This window comes from Triturus cristatus, chromosome 3_2 (assembly GCF_964204655.1).
Source record: "Triturus cristatus chromosome 3_2, aTriCri1.1, whole genome shotgun sequence".
NCBI classification, from domain to species: domain Eukaryota; kingdom Metazoa; phylum Chordata; class Amphibia; order Caudata; family Salamandridae; genus Triturus; species Triturus cristatus.
The window spans coordinates 132805860-132824386 of NC_140584.1; the positions used below are offsets into that span (position 1 = coordinate 132805860).

The 18527-nt window shown below is 44.7% G+C and overlaps 1 protein-coding gene across 3 annotated transcripts in view; it reads left to right on the forward strand.

The window, feature by feature from the left end:
• Window positions 1-1147: 1147 nt before the first annotated feature.
• The window catches only part of NCAM1 (neural cell adhesion molecule 1), a 723973-nt gene continuing 706593 nt past the window's right edge, over window positions 1148-18527 (forward strand). For 2 of the 3 annotated variants that reach the window (XM_085647346.1, XM_085647349.1), the window contains exon 1: window positions 1148-1462. In XM_085647346.1, coding sequence (XP_085503472.1) covers window positions 1411-1462 — 52 coding nt within the window. In that variant the 5' untranslated portion in view covers window positions 1148-1410. The remainder of the gene's footprint in view (window positions 1463-18527) is intronic. The other variant, XM_085647344.1, reaches the window with a different exon arrangement.

Below are 18527 nucleotides of genomic sequence, written 5' to 3' on the forward strand. Positions count from 1 at the left end.
TGGTCCAGAACCAGGCAGCACGACTGATATATCGCCAACCTAAATGGCATACAGCTACCCCCCTGTTGAGGAAACTACATTGGCTTCCAATGTCACAGCGCTGTGCCTTCAAAACGGGGTGCCTCATTTTTAAATCCTTGCACGGCACCAGTCCTGAGTTTATTAACAGCATGATACTTAGGCACACTCCCACACGCAATTTAAGGTCTGCCCATCTCTCACTCCTTTCTATCCCGGGTTTCAAACGGGTACGCCAAGGAGGCCGCAGATTTGCCATTCTCTCTCCCAAATTGTGGAATTCCTTTCATCAAGAAATATGATCCTGCACAGACCTCTTTCAGTTCAGGAAATCCTTGAAAACATGGTTATTTACACAGGGTTAGCTTCTGTCTTTTCTGACAGCCTTTTGAGCCTTAGCGCCATGAAGTCACCCGGCGTACGTGCACTCTATAAATTTTTATTAACATTAACCTATTATAGGTATTTGTTGTATGCCGAGTAAGAATAATAATCATGTATCTTCTGATAGATTTTATTGAATGTACAGTTATCTATATGCTTTTATGATTTGTTTTCAAATCGAATAAAGTTTACGAATCAAATTAAAAATGTGACAAATTCCAACCCAATTTGCTTAAATCACATGTGATTATCTTCAAAATAAAGGCATACAGGTTACACTTAATATATAACATATGCATTCCTACAGCACACACCGTGTAAAAAAAACACAAGTTTGAAGCCTCCGTTTAAAAGGACGTAGATGCCAAGAAAATATACCGTTGATGATAGTAGGTAGATCCCCTGTGTGGCGAAAGGCTAGGACCAACAGAGAGTTGGCGCATCACACTTGCCAGGGAGCACCAGTCACCCCTGCCACTACAGAGTCCCCTGGCCGGGTTTTATAGCCAGCCCCACCCAGCCAGTCCTTCTTCCTGAACCATCTCCTGCTCCCGTCCCTCTCGTGCCTTCTCAGTCTCGACGCGCTGCGCGCACTTTCCTTTAACATCAGGCGGAGGGATACAAGAGAGCCGTGCTCGCGCAAACAGTCTCGCGCGCGCGCCACTACTCAAGATGAAATCTGTGCCGACTAGCGAGCGCGCGTCTGCGCGCATTGATCCCTCCTCGTCAGACGCAGCGCGTGCTTAGGGTGGCGCGAGGACTGTCACTCATTCTCGGAATCAGCAAGTGGAGGCAACAGCGCTGCAGACAGCAAAAAAAGGACCCCCCTCAAAAATACTCACAATCCGAGGGGGAAAAAAACGGAGAGCAGTGAACACCCACCGGGATCGGGGTGCTTTAAAGGTTTGCAAAGGAAGTACATATAATAACCCTGATTTTTACTGAAAGAAAAAAACGAGAGCCATCACCAGAAAGGTCTGTCTGCCCCTGCCCATCTGCAGACTGGCAATGCTGCAAACTCAGGAACTCATCTGGACTTGGCTTTTGCTGGGAACCGCAGGTACACGTTTATTTGCAAAATGGCATTTTGCCTTTTTGATCGTTTCTGTTCTGAGTGCATAATGGTTTTGATTGCACTGTATTTTTTGGGTTGCATGCAGAATGAGGATGGATGGATAGAGATGGGCATAGAGGCAGCAGTGAGCTCTGGATTCCTCGCTTGGCGTTTTTATTTATTTTTCTTTGCAGTTCATATTTTGATGTGTTCATAGTTCACGGAAAGTCCCGGATTTATTTTGCCATTTTTGATGCAGATACAGGAACCGTCAGCCTTGGTTCGCATGGGAGGAGTCATGAGTACCACTGGATATGTTTTTGCCTTCATTCTATTTTTTGCTCTCAGTACTACGTATACAGTTCGTAGACACACATCCCTGGATGTTTGTGCGCATTTCAATTATGGAGGCATGTTCCCTTCAAGCACAGCACTGGCCCCTTTCTTTTTCTTTTTAAATGTAGTTATTTGTAATTATGTCGAGGCCATGAATGCACAGCCATTTGACGTGCATCCTTGATTGTATTATAGCACTACCCTTGTTGTCAGCAATCTGCGTGTTAGTTGCTGTGCTGCACCTGTATTCGTTCTTTTGATCTGATAAAACTATCGTATTCAGTTATTCAGTTATTTTGCTATATGCTGCCATTGTGTGTGTTTTCTGTGTATATTAATAGTTCTGTGCTCATCCACTGCCCTGGGTTATTCGTATGTTGCTGCTGATTGTGTCCTATATTGTGCGGCTGGCTGGACCAATGTGTTCTATGCGTTTGGAATTTGGAACAGTGCATCGTATTTCTTTACTGCCTTCATCTCGGTGTGAATGTTCTGGGCTGCATGTGTATAGGGCTCTGTGATGTACAGTCTAATGCTGCTAGAATGGCAAGATAAAACAGTTTTACGAAAGAAGCCAGACGACATAGGTGTGATGCTCAGTAAGGGTGGGGGCATTGGCTTTCGGATTGCCAGCTGTCTTGAGTGATATATTATTGGTTTTACTGCAGGATCTTTGGATTGAATACGAATTGTGTTGGTGTAGAGTGGTGCCTTCCTTAAATCTTATGAGGGTAAGGGTGGAGGGTCATGGCTGGGGGAGTGGATGGTTCTTGGTCGCATGCATGTTATTTTGTTGTGATGTAAGACACCACGGCGCATTCCCTTTGTGAAAATAAAGCTATCTTATGCCCCCAGCTGGTTGTCCCCACATGCACGCTGGTGTGATCGTGCATGTCACGAGAGAGTTTGAGCTGTGTTCAGGTGAAATGTGTTACTGAATCCTGGCCGAAAACTACAGTTCTAACTGTGCAGTAATACAACTAAAATAAACAATTGATTTCTGGTGTGGCATGCCCAAGCTTGTGAAACAGCACCCCTTGTTGACTCTTGGTTTCTATGTTTATATATATATATTTTTTTTTCGGGTAATGCAACTGTGTCAGGATCATGTTCCATTTTAGAACGACACCGTACTTTCTGGTGTCAGCTGGCGCTGGATTCCGTGTTTGCAGCAAGGATGCTGAAGGGGCGGGCGGAGGTGCAGGGACTCTGGGTCTGCCGCTCTAGATGTTATGGTTGAATTCTGTTCCTGATGAGTTTTTCATGCCTGGAAGTGCTTACTTTAACGTGTCCTTGTAGTCCTAGATTACAGGGATATATGAAAAAGCAGGAAAGAGGTCGAGGTCAGTTATTCGGTCTAGGGGTGTCCGTTTTTTAAAATATTTTATTTTATTTTTGCAAAACAGCTCGTCTTAATAAGGGAAACATGGCTCAACAAATAAATGGGCAGAATGGAGATTGGTGTACGAGTCTAGATGAGTTTTTAAACCGAGCATGGCTTAAAATGAAGAAAATCTTGTTTCTTTTTAGATTGTTTTCGAAATATTTCCATCTATGGTGTTTGGGGTAAGAGTATGGTGATGGTTGAGCCAACAGGTACTACATGACCAAGAGGGAAGTATATATTTGATTTTATCGTAATTATCGCACTCGGGCTACCAGAAGTTGCATTTGTAGGGGCACTGGTATTGTTTCATGATTAAGAAGGGGGTGGTTCACTGTAAATTTTGGATGAATTGGAAGATGTGGAATTGCTGAAGGAGGCGGGGTAGGTAGGATTCAACGACTCACACATTTTATTGCAATTGAAAGCACCCAGCGGGGGCGGATGCGCTGCTCGCATTCCAAAAGCCCCCTTCCTTCTGGTGTCCCCCAGAATGAGGGCAGGCTTTCAAGAAGGTCAGATCTGCACATGAATAGGTTAGGTTGGGGTGATCGATAGGAATCCCTGAAAGAACGAGATATTTCACATTTTTTTTCTGAGCATGCAAAATGCAGTTTAAGTGCACGACGGGTACTGGGGACGAGAGTGGAGGCGGGAGCGCGCAGAGAGGTGGCATGACTGTGTGCCGGATGCAGCTGGGGCAGCGCGAGACGCCGGGTCCAGAAGAGCGCGAGCACTGCACGCGCCGCCGCCGCCTTGCCTGTCTCGCGCATACTCCATTGTCCCGTCGGCCAATGAACGCCGAGCGCTGCTGGGCGGGAAGAAGCCGTTAGCTCTCTCGTTTTATTCCCACCCTCCTTGGGCAGACGGTCGTCCGTTAGGCAAGCAGGGAGGTTGAGCTGCTGTAGACCTTTTAAATCAGCCGAACCCTACCCCCACCGAGCTACACAATACACATGTTAAACCCACCAAGGACAGGCGTTATTTTTGTCACAAAATCAAACTTTTCTTTATTTTTAAACGGGGGTAGGAGAGGAGGTTCGAGGTAAGAAGCCACAATGTGCAGCTGAAAACACGCACACGTATATATATATATGTGTATATATGTATAATGTGTATAATATATATATATATTATACATATATACAGTTTTTCGACAGTGCGTCCTCGACCCGAAACCTTTACATGAGCCCCAGTAATATCATTAGACGTCAATTTGCACAGAATCACAGGCTGTTGAGCCGACGCCGAGACTCGAACCTGATTCCCGGGTTCTAGAGTAGGCAGCTCAGGCCGATGCACCACATCCTCTCCCCTGCTATTCTGTTTCATTCTAATACATGCATATGTCCTATTGATATTGCATAGAATGTAATGAAAAGGCCACCACCCCACTCCTTTTACATGCTGAACTAATTGTGGTTTCCACATAAACGCATTGGTGAAGCTTTAACATTCTTTCAAAAGAATAATTAGAATATTTGGTAAATTAATACTAAATGAAGGTGCATCTGAAGTAAGAGGATAGCCTTATGTATTAATAAGCTGTGAGATTTCATCTGTTTAAGCTCTTAACCAGATCTGCAAATGTGTAAGAGTCACCAGTTTGAATCCTGAAGAATATTGAACAAAAACAATTCTGTGCTCTAAAAATGCTATGCCCTTATGCTAATGAATTTAGAAACCCAGTACATTTAGAGAGGTTTAGCCCTGATTCACCAAGTAACATATCGATTATTTGTAAAGATCACGTTCACCCAGAAGGCTATCTTGGCTAGAATAAAATGTTTATTAGTAGGCCAGGGTGTGAAACTTAGGCCAAAGAGGGCACTTGTAGACTTTCAGGATAGTCACATAGACCCCATTTACAGACTATGCAAATAAATGAATGTATTTTAGCAAGCCATAGGTTGTACTAACAATCTGGCACATTTAGGACCATTTGACTTGTGCTAGACACATGAATTATATTACAATTCTAGATTACAACCATTTTATTTATTCAAGTGTACGGGATGGAAACCTGTAGTCCACAAACTGTTTTTTTATGCCCTCGTTTCATAAGGGTTCATTTTAGTCACTCGTGTTTTGTCACCAAATATCACTGAGCACGTTGGAGCTCATAGTCTCACTTCTGCCACTGTGTTCGCACAGGTCTTCGAATTCCAGGGAGTGGTTTACGATATTGAGAACATTGTTCAGGTTCCCAGGCACTGTTTAGGGAAATCATTTTCAAAATATTTATTTCTCTAGTATATTTCTACAGTCCGATTTTGTTTTCGTCTGAGGAATATAGATAGAGATGTGCAATGTTTTAAAGGGGCTATCCATGAAAAGAAAACATTTCTCTTTACCTAGTCCTGCATTCATAATAACCAAGAACAATATTTATTAAGGAATCTTCCTTGGATGCTGTTAGCTTGGGTTTTGAGACATTGTGACCTTATTCGCCGGATGGCCCCTTTAATTCAGGGAGTGTTAGACTGCGGTGTTTTTTGTTTACTCGTGATGGGTCACACACCACCCTGGTTTCAAAAACATAACCACGTGCAAATTGTTAAGACGGGAATAAAAATAAGGAAGGAGTGTGTTGTTAAAGCCCCAAAGATGAATGGAAGATAACAGAAAATTAAAGAGCTTGTTCGAATCAAGGCACTTATTTAATCAAAACCTTCAACCCCAAAAAAAACTCCAATAAGCAAACTGCGAATGCAGAACACTCCCATGTATGTGTAGAGGACTGATGTGTGTGAGATTTACAGGCTGAATGAAATGATTGTCTTCTTTGGTTACCCGGTGGGCCTGTAACAAAGGCATCCCTCCTGCTTTTTTTGCAAAAGCCCCCTCTTTTGTGTGCTCGAAGCTTCCCCCCTCGCTGTTCCCCGTACATTTAATCAGCACTCTTTTATAACTTGGGGCTGATTTATAGCCACGACAGATGGGTTTAACTCTCAGAGCCAACCCACAGTAAAATGTTGCAGACAGCATTTCTGTAATTTACCCCCTCCCTCCCCCCAAAAAATCTAGACATATGGATCTTAGATACGTTTAGGCGAATTACACTATTTATGACTAAGGTAATCAATCGTGTCTAGGCTTTTTAAGTTAAAGGGACGTGAAATAAAATACGTTCAAACGAACATCCCGTGTTAATTTTTCTATTCCAGGTAGACCGTGTTGCTTCTTTTTGGAATGCCTACAGAAACATATATTTTTACACACATAAAGATTTTTTGTGGTCAAGGAGCCAGAGACGATGATTGTCTTTCTTTTCTATTGTCAAAGAGAGCATGAACTTTCGTACTCTGGGGGTTGCTTCGGCTGGTTGGAGGGAAGGCAGAACCAATTGATTGAGGGGTAATGTGGAGAGGACAGGGGGGAGGAAGAGGGAGGCTGCACCTGCTGCTGCCCGTCTGCAGAGGAACAGCACAACAGGCGAGCCAGGCTGAAAGACTGTATTTTCTCTTTCTTTTGTTAAGACAGGCCTCTGTTCCTTATCGCATGTTTCTTTATTTCTTGGTTTGAGGCAGTATTTTCGCAGTTCTGAATAAACACACCACAACAGTTCTAACATTTTACCACTGAATGTAAACATCCGTTTTGCAGGATTTGTGTATGGAATAACCAAGAGATGAATTCATTCTGTGGTATCTATAATTTTATTGGTTGCCATAGGGGGATTTAAAACACATTTTTTCTCAATAATATTAAAGTGGTGGCGACTGGTTGAAAGTATTCGAAATTCTTGCCTCAAATACAGAAGTAACAGGTTTCCTCACCATTATGTTGCGTCTCTAAAGACAATGACATTGCTTATTGATGCAGTATTACGTCGCTCCTATGCTATACTTTTCACAGGTACCATTTTTTTTTAATGTATGCCTAATTAGAAGAAGACAAAGTTCAAGGGACATTTATTGAGGTATTGTACTGCTTTAGCCAAGAGTGACTCCGGGAGCCCCACAAAACATTAATTCACTAGGTTTTGAAAGTTGGACTTTTTCTAGGCCTTTTTTGCAGCATTTCTGCAGATTGAGCTTTTTGAGTAAATTAGTAAGGGGATTGATGGGCGCTGTTGCTGAATTGCTACCTCAGAGCTGTAGCTGCTTATTAGCGGCCTTGCCTTTTGATGTCAGCCAAAGAGCCAAATTAGCAGTTTAGATATTTTGAATATAGTCATTTGGTGCAGTTTCAAACTGATGCCAAGCGCCCCTGTATTGCGAGTAGGAAAATATACCTGGGGGTTGGCAGTTTTAAATTTACATAATGGGATGTCTCCTCTGAAGAAAGAGTTTGATAGTAGTGTGAGGGCACATGCACATGTGGGTGATTCAATGTTTTTGTATTTGTATATGTTTATTTAAGAGCTTTGTAAAGGGAAGGGATCTTCAGTTCTTCTTCGATAAGCAAGGTGGCACAAAGGTGATTGTGCGAGCACACTACATATGTGTGAAACACATAGGGCCTGTTGTGCCAAGACTTGGACGCCAAGGGCAATATCCTTGACAGTATTTTTGGATAGCCATCTGAGCTACTTCTAAATAAAGTGCAGGCAAATAGGAATCGTTTTACATAGCGAATATCCCTGAAATAAAGTATCAATCCAGTGATCCTGGGCCAACATTGAGCCCAGCTGGCAGTGCCACAGAGTTGATATGGGCCTGTTGGGAGCACAGGGGCCCAAGCTTTCAGTTACAACATTAGTACCTTCTGTAACTTGTAGTCTTGGTTTATTTTCATCGAGTCCTATCACTTCTCAAAACAATAATTAGTGGAAAACCCCAGGACTGGAGAAGTTGTCATGGGATCTCATAACACGAGTCATTTGATAGTTCCAGGCTTGCGAAGGGCCATAATCAGACTGTGAATCTCAAGTTCGTAGCATGTTGGTATCTCCGAGGTTTCAATTTGATTAAAAAATTATATATTTGTGTGTAGAGGCCATGGTAATAAGTCACATTCTGGGTGCTAAGCAGATAGAGTGTGCAGCCATAGGTCTCTAACTGACCAGGGGGACAGAAAAGCCCCCATACCACTAGTCACTGGCACACCTGTTTTTTAGTGTCTGGGAGTGGATTATTCTCCATTGTTGAACTAGAAGTGGAAATTGTTATGGTTGGTCTAGGAAAACGTGATTTTGAAAATAAGAAACTCATAATTGTTGAACCAATTGTATTTTACTGGGTTACATATTTTTGCATTGTGCCGGTGTCTCCAAAATGGTACTTGCTCCGTAGATGGGATGACGATTGCACACTTGCACAGCTAGCAGTGTTGTCATCTGCAACCTACTAAGGGTGTTCTGGCTTTTATGCTGCAGTGCTGATACTAATAAGGGGGAGGTTAAACTACAAGTTCAAAAACCAAACTGCCCTTCGGTAATCTGTCAAGACTACCAGGTACCACAGCTAATATTGACTGCTAATTTTGTTTTAATCTGTCAAAACTCTAAGAACTAAGGGTGAGGCTGAAACCTTTTGGGCCTGAGCGTAAACTGGAGCCTTGAGAACCTACATTGAGCACAGCATAAGGGGATCTAGGAGTGAGTCTGTGGGGCCTGGGGGTCAGCAGGAGCTTTGGAAAGCCAGGGGTGCGGGGGACCTCAGGGTCTTTGTGTATTGTAGAGCACTGGGAAAGCTGGGAGTAAACAGAAGCATCAGGAAATCTCAGGGTGAACATGATCTTTACTGTCCTGAGGGAAAGCTGCAGCTTCCAGATAAGAGTGAGCAAGAGATACAGGGCCTAACGGTGAACAGGGATCTAAGCGGAACTAATGTTGAGCAGGATTCCAAGACACCAGGGAGGGAACAGAACTGTAAGGACATGTAAAAGTAAGCAGAAGTCTCATGGGCCTTCTGTTTGAGCTGGATCCTCAGCGATGTCTCTGAGCAGAAGTCTCAGCAGACCAGAGAGTGGAAATGAGTTTATGGGTGTGAGAAGGTGGCCTGATATATGCTGCCCACTAATTCTAGCGGGCACCTTGTATCAGTCCAAACAACCCCTTATGGTGAATTGGTTAAAGACAACCTATATTGAAAGCTATCCTAGTGGTAGCTATGGAGAGCAGCCTTCAGGCTAACTCTTGAAGGAATGTAAAGCAGCTTGTTTTACCAGTCTATAATCTCTTGAATGATCAAATGAAAGGACAACCACACCAGGTATATATTTAAGATATATGTATTTAGGATAAAACACACCCCTCTAGTCTCTTCATGAGACTGGAGTTGGAAGTACTTAATTTACAAGTTAGCAATCAACAGTAATAGCAAAAATACACGTTTGGGCCCTAGGGGCGTACCAAACCATATACCAATGAAGTGGTATAAGAACCACGACTGAACTAGACACAAGGCTTAGAGCCTGTAGAATCTTTGGGACCCCAAGGTAGTGACACAGGGGACCCACGGGGGCCGTGTGCAGTGTGTAAACACAACTGCGGGTTCCCGTTAGCTTCTATGGACAATGTCGCGGTTGGAAATTTAAAGATTAGGGACACTTAGAATAGAGTCAGGACCAAACCCTTTTGGACTTAAGAAGTTCTAGGGCTAGCACCCACGGGAGCACCAGAGTACTCGAGTTACCTCACCCAGGGAAGCCGGGTGCATAGGTGTCTTTTGGTGTGGGGTCGCGTCGTTGATTGCAATGGAAGCTGGCAAAGAACTGCTGCTGCCGTGAAGAGGAGAAGTGTCCAAAGAGATCCAAGCCTGGATCTAGGATGGAAGGAACCTGAAAGCAGAGGGCACAGAGTCTGGGTCACTAGCCAGTGACCGAGGGCAGGATGGACCAATGCCCACAGATGTTGGGTGCTTCAGGTGAGTTGATGGGTGTCTTGACTCTTCAGCCACGAGGTCCAGGAGGCGCTGATGATGATCCGAAGCTGGATTCGAGCTGTCCCACGAAGTCTGTCGAGTGCTGCGGTGTCGGCGACCAGATTTGACCCAACAAGCTTTGGCAACGGCAAGTCACTGGAAATCAGAGAAAGGACTGCGGTGCAGACCAGCAAGGTCTGAGGGACTCACCCAGCGAGGGTAAGTCGGGGCACGTCTGGAGCAACCAGGAAAGCCCAATTAGAAGAGGAGTTGCTTTCGTGGGGACCTACTAGCCAACGGGCTAGCGATCGCGAAGGAGCCTCGAGCTTCGCACTTGAAACTGGCCCACGGGTCACTTGTGGAGTGGAGGCCAGCACTCTTTGGTGCAGGAGTTGCTCAAGGCTGGGGCTACTCGGAGCCCAAAGCACAACTTCGAGGAGAACCAGGAAGATAGTGTTGCTGCAAAAGTTCACGATGTCCAGGTTCCACATCACCCACGATAGCCACGGGCCTCAGCTTTGCTGTGGTCTCAGGGTAGCCTCGGGGAAGTCTGGAAATCCACCTCTGGTGATGCAAAGACTTCGGCGTCCGGCGGGAGCATCAGCGATGCAGACCGGTCAGTTGCTTCTTTGGTGCCTGCCAAGCAGAGGAGTCACTCCTTGACCCCAAGGGAGGATTCTTCAGTCTTCTAGTCAGGATAGAACGTCGAAGGTCCTGGATTTATGTTGCAGAGTTTCTTCCAGGGTAATCTAAAGTCGCAAGGACTGGGTTCCCATACTTATACTAAGTTTGGGGGTTGGACATACTCTAGGGACCCACCTATGGGAGGGTTTGGAAAGAGGGGTGGTTACACCCATTTCCTTTGTCCAGTTTCGCACCAGAGCAGGGACAGGTAGCCCCTGCCACCGGTTTGAACTGAACTATGCACAGGGACACCAAGTGTGCCCCCAATGCAGGACTTTAAAGCACCAGAGAGTGCTCCCGCCCATCCCCAATACACATCTGCCTGTCTGGGGAGGTGGTTACACCTCCCTGGGACAGGAAACCTATTGTCCAGTGCGGGGGGGGGGGGTAGTATTCCAAAGCGTTTGACACCAAACACAACATGTTTCCGTGCAGCCATCCCAAAGTTAGCATTTACCGCGAGGTTATAATGCACTTAAGAGTATATGGTCATGCTGCACCACAAACAGCATCAGAGGAGGTACTCCGAACGCTGCAGAGGGGCTCTGCTCATGCAGGGGCACCCTCTCACTTAAAAACCAAGCACTCTGCCTTCAGGATTGTTAAGGCCTGCCATAGGAGTGACTTATAGGTTTTATATGTGTGTGCAATGATAGTGATATAGGTAGCCTATACCACAGTAAGGGGTGTAAGCACACCCTTATTCAGGCTGCAGTAGCAGACCTGTGGTGCCATTTTGGAGTGCTTCCCACGGGTGGCATAATACATGCTTCAGCCCCTGGTAGGCCTCTGAGGTACCTATGCCCTAGGTACATAGTATACCATATACTAGGGGCTTATAAGGCACTCCAGAATCCAATTAGAGATGTACCTAATGTACATGGAAACCATTTTAGAGAGGAAGCAGCTAGGCTGTGGTCCTGATTAGCAGGGCCACAGCCAGACTAAGGTCGAAAAACAGTGAAACACCAGCAAAAAGTGGGGGTACCCATGTGAAGCAGATCCTACTCTCCTACAATGGGTTCTAAGGATCAGTGGGTAGTTTTAGGACCTACTGATGATGAGCAAGAGCCTCACTATCTTAGGTCCTTCATAGTGAATAAAAGGCAGACCTAAGGGTGAACATGGCCCTCAGTGGACACTGCAGGTAACTGAGCACCCTGGTCACTTACATGTGCACAAACTCCATTCTGACACTGTTTACTTAAACCCTTAACACACAAAAGTCCGTCTGGCTGTGCGTCAACAGGAAAATAAGTGAAAAATAGAGTCTTTGTAGTGTTTAGGGAGAAAGAGGGAGAAGTTCCCTTCAGGACAAGAACCCTCACTCACCGTTAGGTGACATGCTTCATCATATTGGTTCCCTCCTCACACCGTGGTGTGGGCTACTACTCCCCGAGGAGAGGAGCTGAGGTGTTTTCTCAGAAGATGAGCGTAAGAGAATACAGGTGAATGAGGGGCAGAGTGCAGAGAAAGTGAATATGTGGTTTAAAAATGTCTCTCTGGATCCACTGAATTTGTATTGTGTGGTTACAAGGACATGAATAAAAAAAAGGAGGGCTAGGGATTCAGCAGATATACCCTAGTTCAAGGTCAACATGTTTCTGCCATTTGTTGGTTCCCCTAAAGGGATCCAGAGGCATTCGTCAGGACTGAAACTAAATAGTCACTCTGCATAGATGATAAAATATAATAATAAGGAAAAGTATACTGGCCACCACTGGAACTGAGCGGTCAGTTGTTCAACGACCCTCTTCCCTTCAGAGGGATTCGTTTACTGTGAAAAAATGATCATGTTATTACAGTGTACCCATGTTTAATTGTTGTGAAACATTTTACATTGTGTACTCTATTGTGTTTTAATCATGCTTGCTTATAATGCGATATTTCAAGTTCACTCTCCGTGCTGTTGTACCATCTCGTGGTGCCCAGCTGAAAGGAGCATAGAGCATTGTGTCTAGTAATATGCAAACCAAGCACATACATGTTCTGAAAAATTGAGGGGGGAACAAACGGACATTGCTGTTTCCTCCCTTGTAGGGGGCATGATTTGAGTATTAAGTCTCCTTGAGCCTTTACTATGTGCTGTCGCTTCTATGTCATGCAACTCTCTTCCTACAGCCAGTGTACATTGTGACCCCACCTCTGGGGTAACGTGCAATCCTTGTAGTTCTTGTTACTCTCAAGAATAACTGACGATAACGCTTATTAATGCACTACCGCCCAGTCAGACCCAATCTATGATGCATGCCTGTCAGTGTCCCTTATGGGGCCATCATGTGCGCAGTGCTTCGTACCAAACCTTTCATGAGGAACATGGTAGGTGAAGCAAAATCCAGAAATGGCCCTACTGCGTGTGACGGCGGTGTGCTTAGGTCGTGAAGCGCAACCAGCCTGACTGTGAGGCCCGCGTCGTCTCACCATGCATGTGTGGCTTATGCTGTGGAGTCCAAGAGGTAGAGGTAAACATATTGTGGATACTGTTCCCTGTCCTGGAGCACCAATGGGGCGCGGAGAGGACCGGCAAAGGAGCAGGTGGAGCAAAGTCCAATACCAGATGTCCACTCTGTGTACCAACGGTGTACACTTCAAAGCACGCCCAGCCATATCGCCGGGCATGTGTGGCGGCAAAAGGTAGGCTAAGTGATGGGGGTAACGTGTATCTCATGGTGAACATGATCTTCACTGTCCTCAGGGTAAGCAGGAGCTTCCAGATAAGAGTGAGCGAGAGATACAGGGCTTAACGGTGAATAGGAATCTAAGCGGAACTAATTTGGAGCAGGATTCGAAGATACCAGGGAGTCAACAGAATTGTAAGGACACCTAAAAGTAAGCAAAAGTCTCATCGGTTTTCTGTATGAGCAGGATCCTCAGGGATGTCTCTGAGCAGGAGTCTCAGCAGACCAGAGAGTGGAAATGAATTTATGGGTTCTGAGGGTCAGTGGGTAGTTTTAGGACCTACTAATGATGAGCAAGAGCCTCACTGTCTTAGGTCCTTCATAGTGAATATGACCCTCTGGGAACCTGTAGTGGACACTGAAGGTCACTGAACGCTCTGGTCACTTATACGTGGACAATCTCCATGCTGACACTGTTTACTTAAAGACAGTACGTTATCTCCGGGGTTACTTTTTCTCACTTCCCAGGTGTTGACTGAAATATCACTTTACTGCATGAGAGTAACTTCTGCTTATCCCCAAGTGCAGCAGTGCTTTAGGAACTTAGGCTGTTTGCCCCCTCTGAAGGGGCTGTGAGATCTGCTAGCTTCTGTCATCTTCCCCTTACAGCTTTCAGTTATCAAGATAAGTTGTCTCAAGAATGAGGCAAATAGGTATAAATAAGCTTTTCTAGCGCACACTGGCCACAATACTGATTGGGCGTGGCTTTGTTAAAAAGTAGCACAATGCATTGCATAGCCCTGCCTTGCATTACCTTCTGTCAGGTAGGCGTTACATGGGTGGTGCTTGGGCGTTCCATTCATCTACCCATTTATCAACATGTAAATTCACATTTACAAAGACTAGTAAGCATTGGTTTGTGCCAAAAGGGTGTGCCTACCTGAGGCTGGTTATTTCTCCTGGTTACTTCCTAATGCATAATGCGGCAAATTTTGTGATAGTGTTACTACATTATTATTTTCTAATTTGTACACGTGTTAAAAATTTCTACGTAGGTTGCCCCTCATTAGTACCAGTTTAACACCCATATATAGCAATATGTAAAAGAAAGGTGACCAGTCAACCTTTTCAAAGGGCCTTTGCAACTTGTGTCACTTTGTTTTTAGTAACGTCTTGACTATTTAAGCTAGAAACTATTTTTTAAATTAGAATCTTCCTATTATGCTGGAGATGATGGATTATGTGGCAAATACGACAAATTAATATTTGTGCGAAAAAAGCTGCGTCCGCCCATAGCATAATTCCAGTGGCCCTGACTATATGTTATGAGTGCTTGCCCTGCTGAAATACAAACTCAGGATTTAAAACATAACATAGTGGTTGGGGCTGTTCTTACTAATAAATATTTATTTTGATCCAAATGAATTCTTTGATCTGCATATTACACTTTGTGATTTGCAAGAGGCACACTATCCCTCTGCGCTACTTTATGATGAGTCTAAACTGGGATTAGGCAAAACTCAGATCTCTCCAAGAGATTAGTCACCAGAGTTAAATTAACATTTTTGTTATGGCCTGAAACTTGCAGGCACCTAAAGAACTCGGAAGTGTTTGCCTTTAACCCTGTTGGATATTTCAAAATGCAGCATAGTCCACCAGCATTGTTCCTCGTCAGAAGCAGAATGGTGTGGCCTAGGCCGAAGCAGGAGAAGGTACACCACATGCTGTAACTACAATAGGGCTCATTGTCATGATGTATGTGACAATCAGCCGCAGACAGAATGACAATGGGCCAGTCCACAGTCTGTGCGAGGTCGGGGAGGGGCTGCTGCAGCCTTTAGAGTTCAAAGGAGAAGTGCGAGCTGGCTCCAACAGTGAGTGCCTTAAAACGTTTGTGGCTTCTCTCAGGGAAACAGCACAGCTTGCTGCAATCCCCAAAATTACAACCAAAAGGCACCCATAAAAGGAATGATGACGGACAACAGGCGTGACACCCAAATAACGGACGGTCTGTGAAATTTACAGATGGGTGTTCACCCTAGGGGAGTATAATGGCGACTAATTAGTGCAATGTTATGGGAGATGGTACCCATTTGGTCAGTGCTTTGGCATGGCGCTCAACCCTAGCTTGTAAAGAGAGTCCACCTTGTTGGCAGGGTGAGAGTGACTAATTGTATGATGTAATCTTTGGAGTTTTGGACTCGCAATTACTCAGAAGAGTGGTAGTCCTAGGGGAGTTCACAGACTGCCTAGAAAGACGACAGCTGGGGTTTCGATTCAGCTTTGCAAGATGTAACACAAGGATCCCCTTTGCAGATTCACAAGGTGTTGTTTTTCATTGTTCATTCCTTCTTGTGTACTAAATCCTACCATAGCCAATTGCTGTATTACTAATAGGAGTAGATTTTACATCCTAAATAAAATACATTTACATTCTGGTGGAATGTTTAAAAACAAAAACAAAAAAAATGTCAAAAAAAGTATACATATCGTCCCCCACCCCAGCATTTTACAGTTGAACAAAGAGGATCCATAGTCACCCCTCACGATCAAGACACTCAAAATTCGAACAGCAAGTTTAGCATTTACAATTCATCTTCCACTTCTGTGGATACCTGTGTGTCTGTCTTGTCTGGTTTAGAATCTGTCTGTTCATCGCTTTCTGCGCCCATGCCCAAATCTTCTTCATCTGCTTCTCCATCATTATCTGCTGGTTCTTCAGGTTCATCTGTTAACTTATCCTCAACCTTTGTACCAAGGTCTATGTTTAAACTGAACCGAAGCATTCTTTCAATTCGATCTCTATAACCATTTGTGTCTTGTAACCGATAGCTAGATCATATTGTTGCAGGTTCAAAGAGGACAATAGCAAGGACACAGTCTGGTCTTCTTTCTTTACCTTTGATCTTGTTCTGATTATTAGAATAGTAATCTGTGGATATGTCCGTCTCAGTCTAATAAGCTTGTGCTTTGGCGATGCGTTTTATACTTCCAGACTATCTGTATTGACTCAAGACATTGAGGTTCTGGGAGCCGAAGGTGGATCAGGCTCTTTGCCTGTAGCTGTAGAACCATGAGGAAAGCACTGACCCGCACTGGCATTTGTTTCTCTTGGAGCTTAAGGTGACCCAGATGTGGATGGCATTGTAGAAGATGACATTGGAGAGAGCACATATGGCTCCTGGACAGATGAATAAGTTGTGAGCAGGGATAGGAGACAATTCAATTAGGTGAACTAAATGATGCCCAAATCAAAGATATTCGATGTAAATCAGGCAGGTTTGCATTCCAAAGTTTAACAGACTGATAAAGCTCATTAATAATTCTCTACACATGAATAAAGAAATATTCTTGAGAGAACTTAGGTCCAACGGTTTGGACGCTCTTGAAAAGATTAGACTGATATCGTTGACTGATGAGCATGCTCTTGCAGGCAACGAAGAATCGTCTATAAAAATTCAGTGTGTGTTGGGACAGAAAAGTCCTTTGCGTGGTAATGGATGTGCACCCCTGCCCTGAGTGCCCAACTGTACTTATGTGTGGATCTTAACATTGATTTTTTTTGTTATAGGCAAACATGGATCATGCGTGTGCGCCATGACATAGGATTGTCTCACGGATTGCTATCTTTTTGGATTGTTAGGGACACCTAAAGCACTACCCTCATAATGATGGAAGGCTACTGCCTTCACCAGGAGTTAAGCAGCACTAGCATGGTGGTGGCAGCATACTGTGTATTGATCTGTAGGAGTGAACAGATCCTTTTTAACTTGTGTCACTGGCATGAGGCCTACAGGCTCAATCATTTTTAAAGTTCGGCTGCTGTATGTTTGACTCAACCTTGGCCTACATTAGATTGGTGTGAAGTGCTCTGCAGCGCAGATGAGGTGTATCTCCGCATGGTGAATGTATATGCTGGATGTACATGTACCTATGAGGGGTACAGTACCTGAAAAATGTACAGCTGTACAATGAATGCAGGACAAATGCATGTGTTTGATGTTTATGTACATGGGAGGGGTACAATACAGGAAGGGTACAGTGTGGGCATGTTAAATCCATATGCTGGATGTATGTGTGTCTGTGAATGGTACAGTGCACGAAGCCTACAGTGCGTTAATGGTAAATGCATATGCTGAATGTATGTATACCTGTGAGTTAAAAAATACAAGAAGCGTACAGTGCAAGCATATTAAATGCATAGGCTGGATATTTGTGTTGCTCTAGGTGGTACAATACATAAAGGATACAGTGCTGGGCAGTGCATGCATGTTTAATGCAGGTGCTGGATGTTTTTGTGCCTATGACTGGTACAGTACATAGAGGGTACAGCACTGTGCAGTACTTGCATGCTGTATACATGAACTGAGTTTATATGTGCTTGTGGATGGTACAATACATGGAGGGCAATGGGTTTTATTTTGGGATATCCAGGCCTGCTTGGTGAAACATGGAGAGGAGGTAGAAACATCCTCCCAGACAGATTTGTGTATTGCTGCATTCCTGTAAGCTGGGTGGGACACACACTGGGAGGGGAGAGCAAGGCTTCCCCTGTCCACTTCAAAGTTTGATTCAGTGAGAGTCCACAAGGAAGGGGACTGGACACATCTCACAAAGGAGATGGGTCTGATAAGGGAATCATTAAGAGTAGGGCTGGGGGCCCTGGGCTAACCTTTTGAGGCACATATCAAAGTGACTGACATCCAGGTGTGAACTCTAGTCACTTCCATGGCCTGTATTGAGGGACTATCAGCTTTTGAGACACTTCTGCTAAGACAGTCTGCTTTTCAAGATGAAAAGGAAGAAGAGTTGTGGACACCTAAAAAACAGAACTCCAACTTAAAACTTCAAAGACTCAGACAGTAAATGGTGTTTGTTGATTGGCAATGGACTAGAAGAGGGGGATTTTGAGACCCCACAAAGTGCCATCTGCCAAGCTGCCAGATAGGCTGTGTGAGGAGGGAAAGCTCTACAAGACGTCTGCCTGTGACCAGGACTGGGGGCCAAGGCCTGCTACTCTCCTTGTTAGGTGAGGGCACATGAATTTAGCTGCGTCATGTTGGGCAGATCGGTCCAGAGCCCGTGCTTAGTAGCGAGGCGGCTACCCCGTATGCCCGGAAGGGCAGCCGGGAAAAAGACTTCTGTGTGGAGGGGCCGTAGCCCTGTGCGGTAGTGAGACCGTGACCCTGTATGCCAGGAGGGACCACAATGGAGAATTTCACAGTGCTGATTGGCTCGGA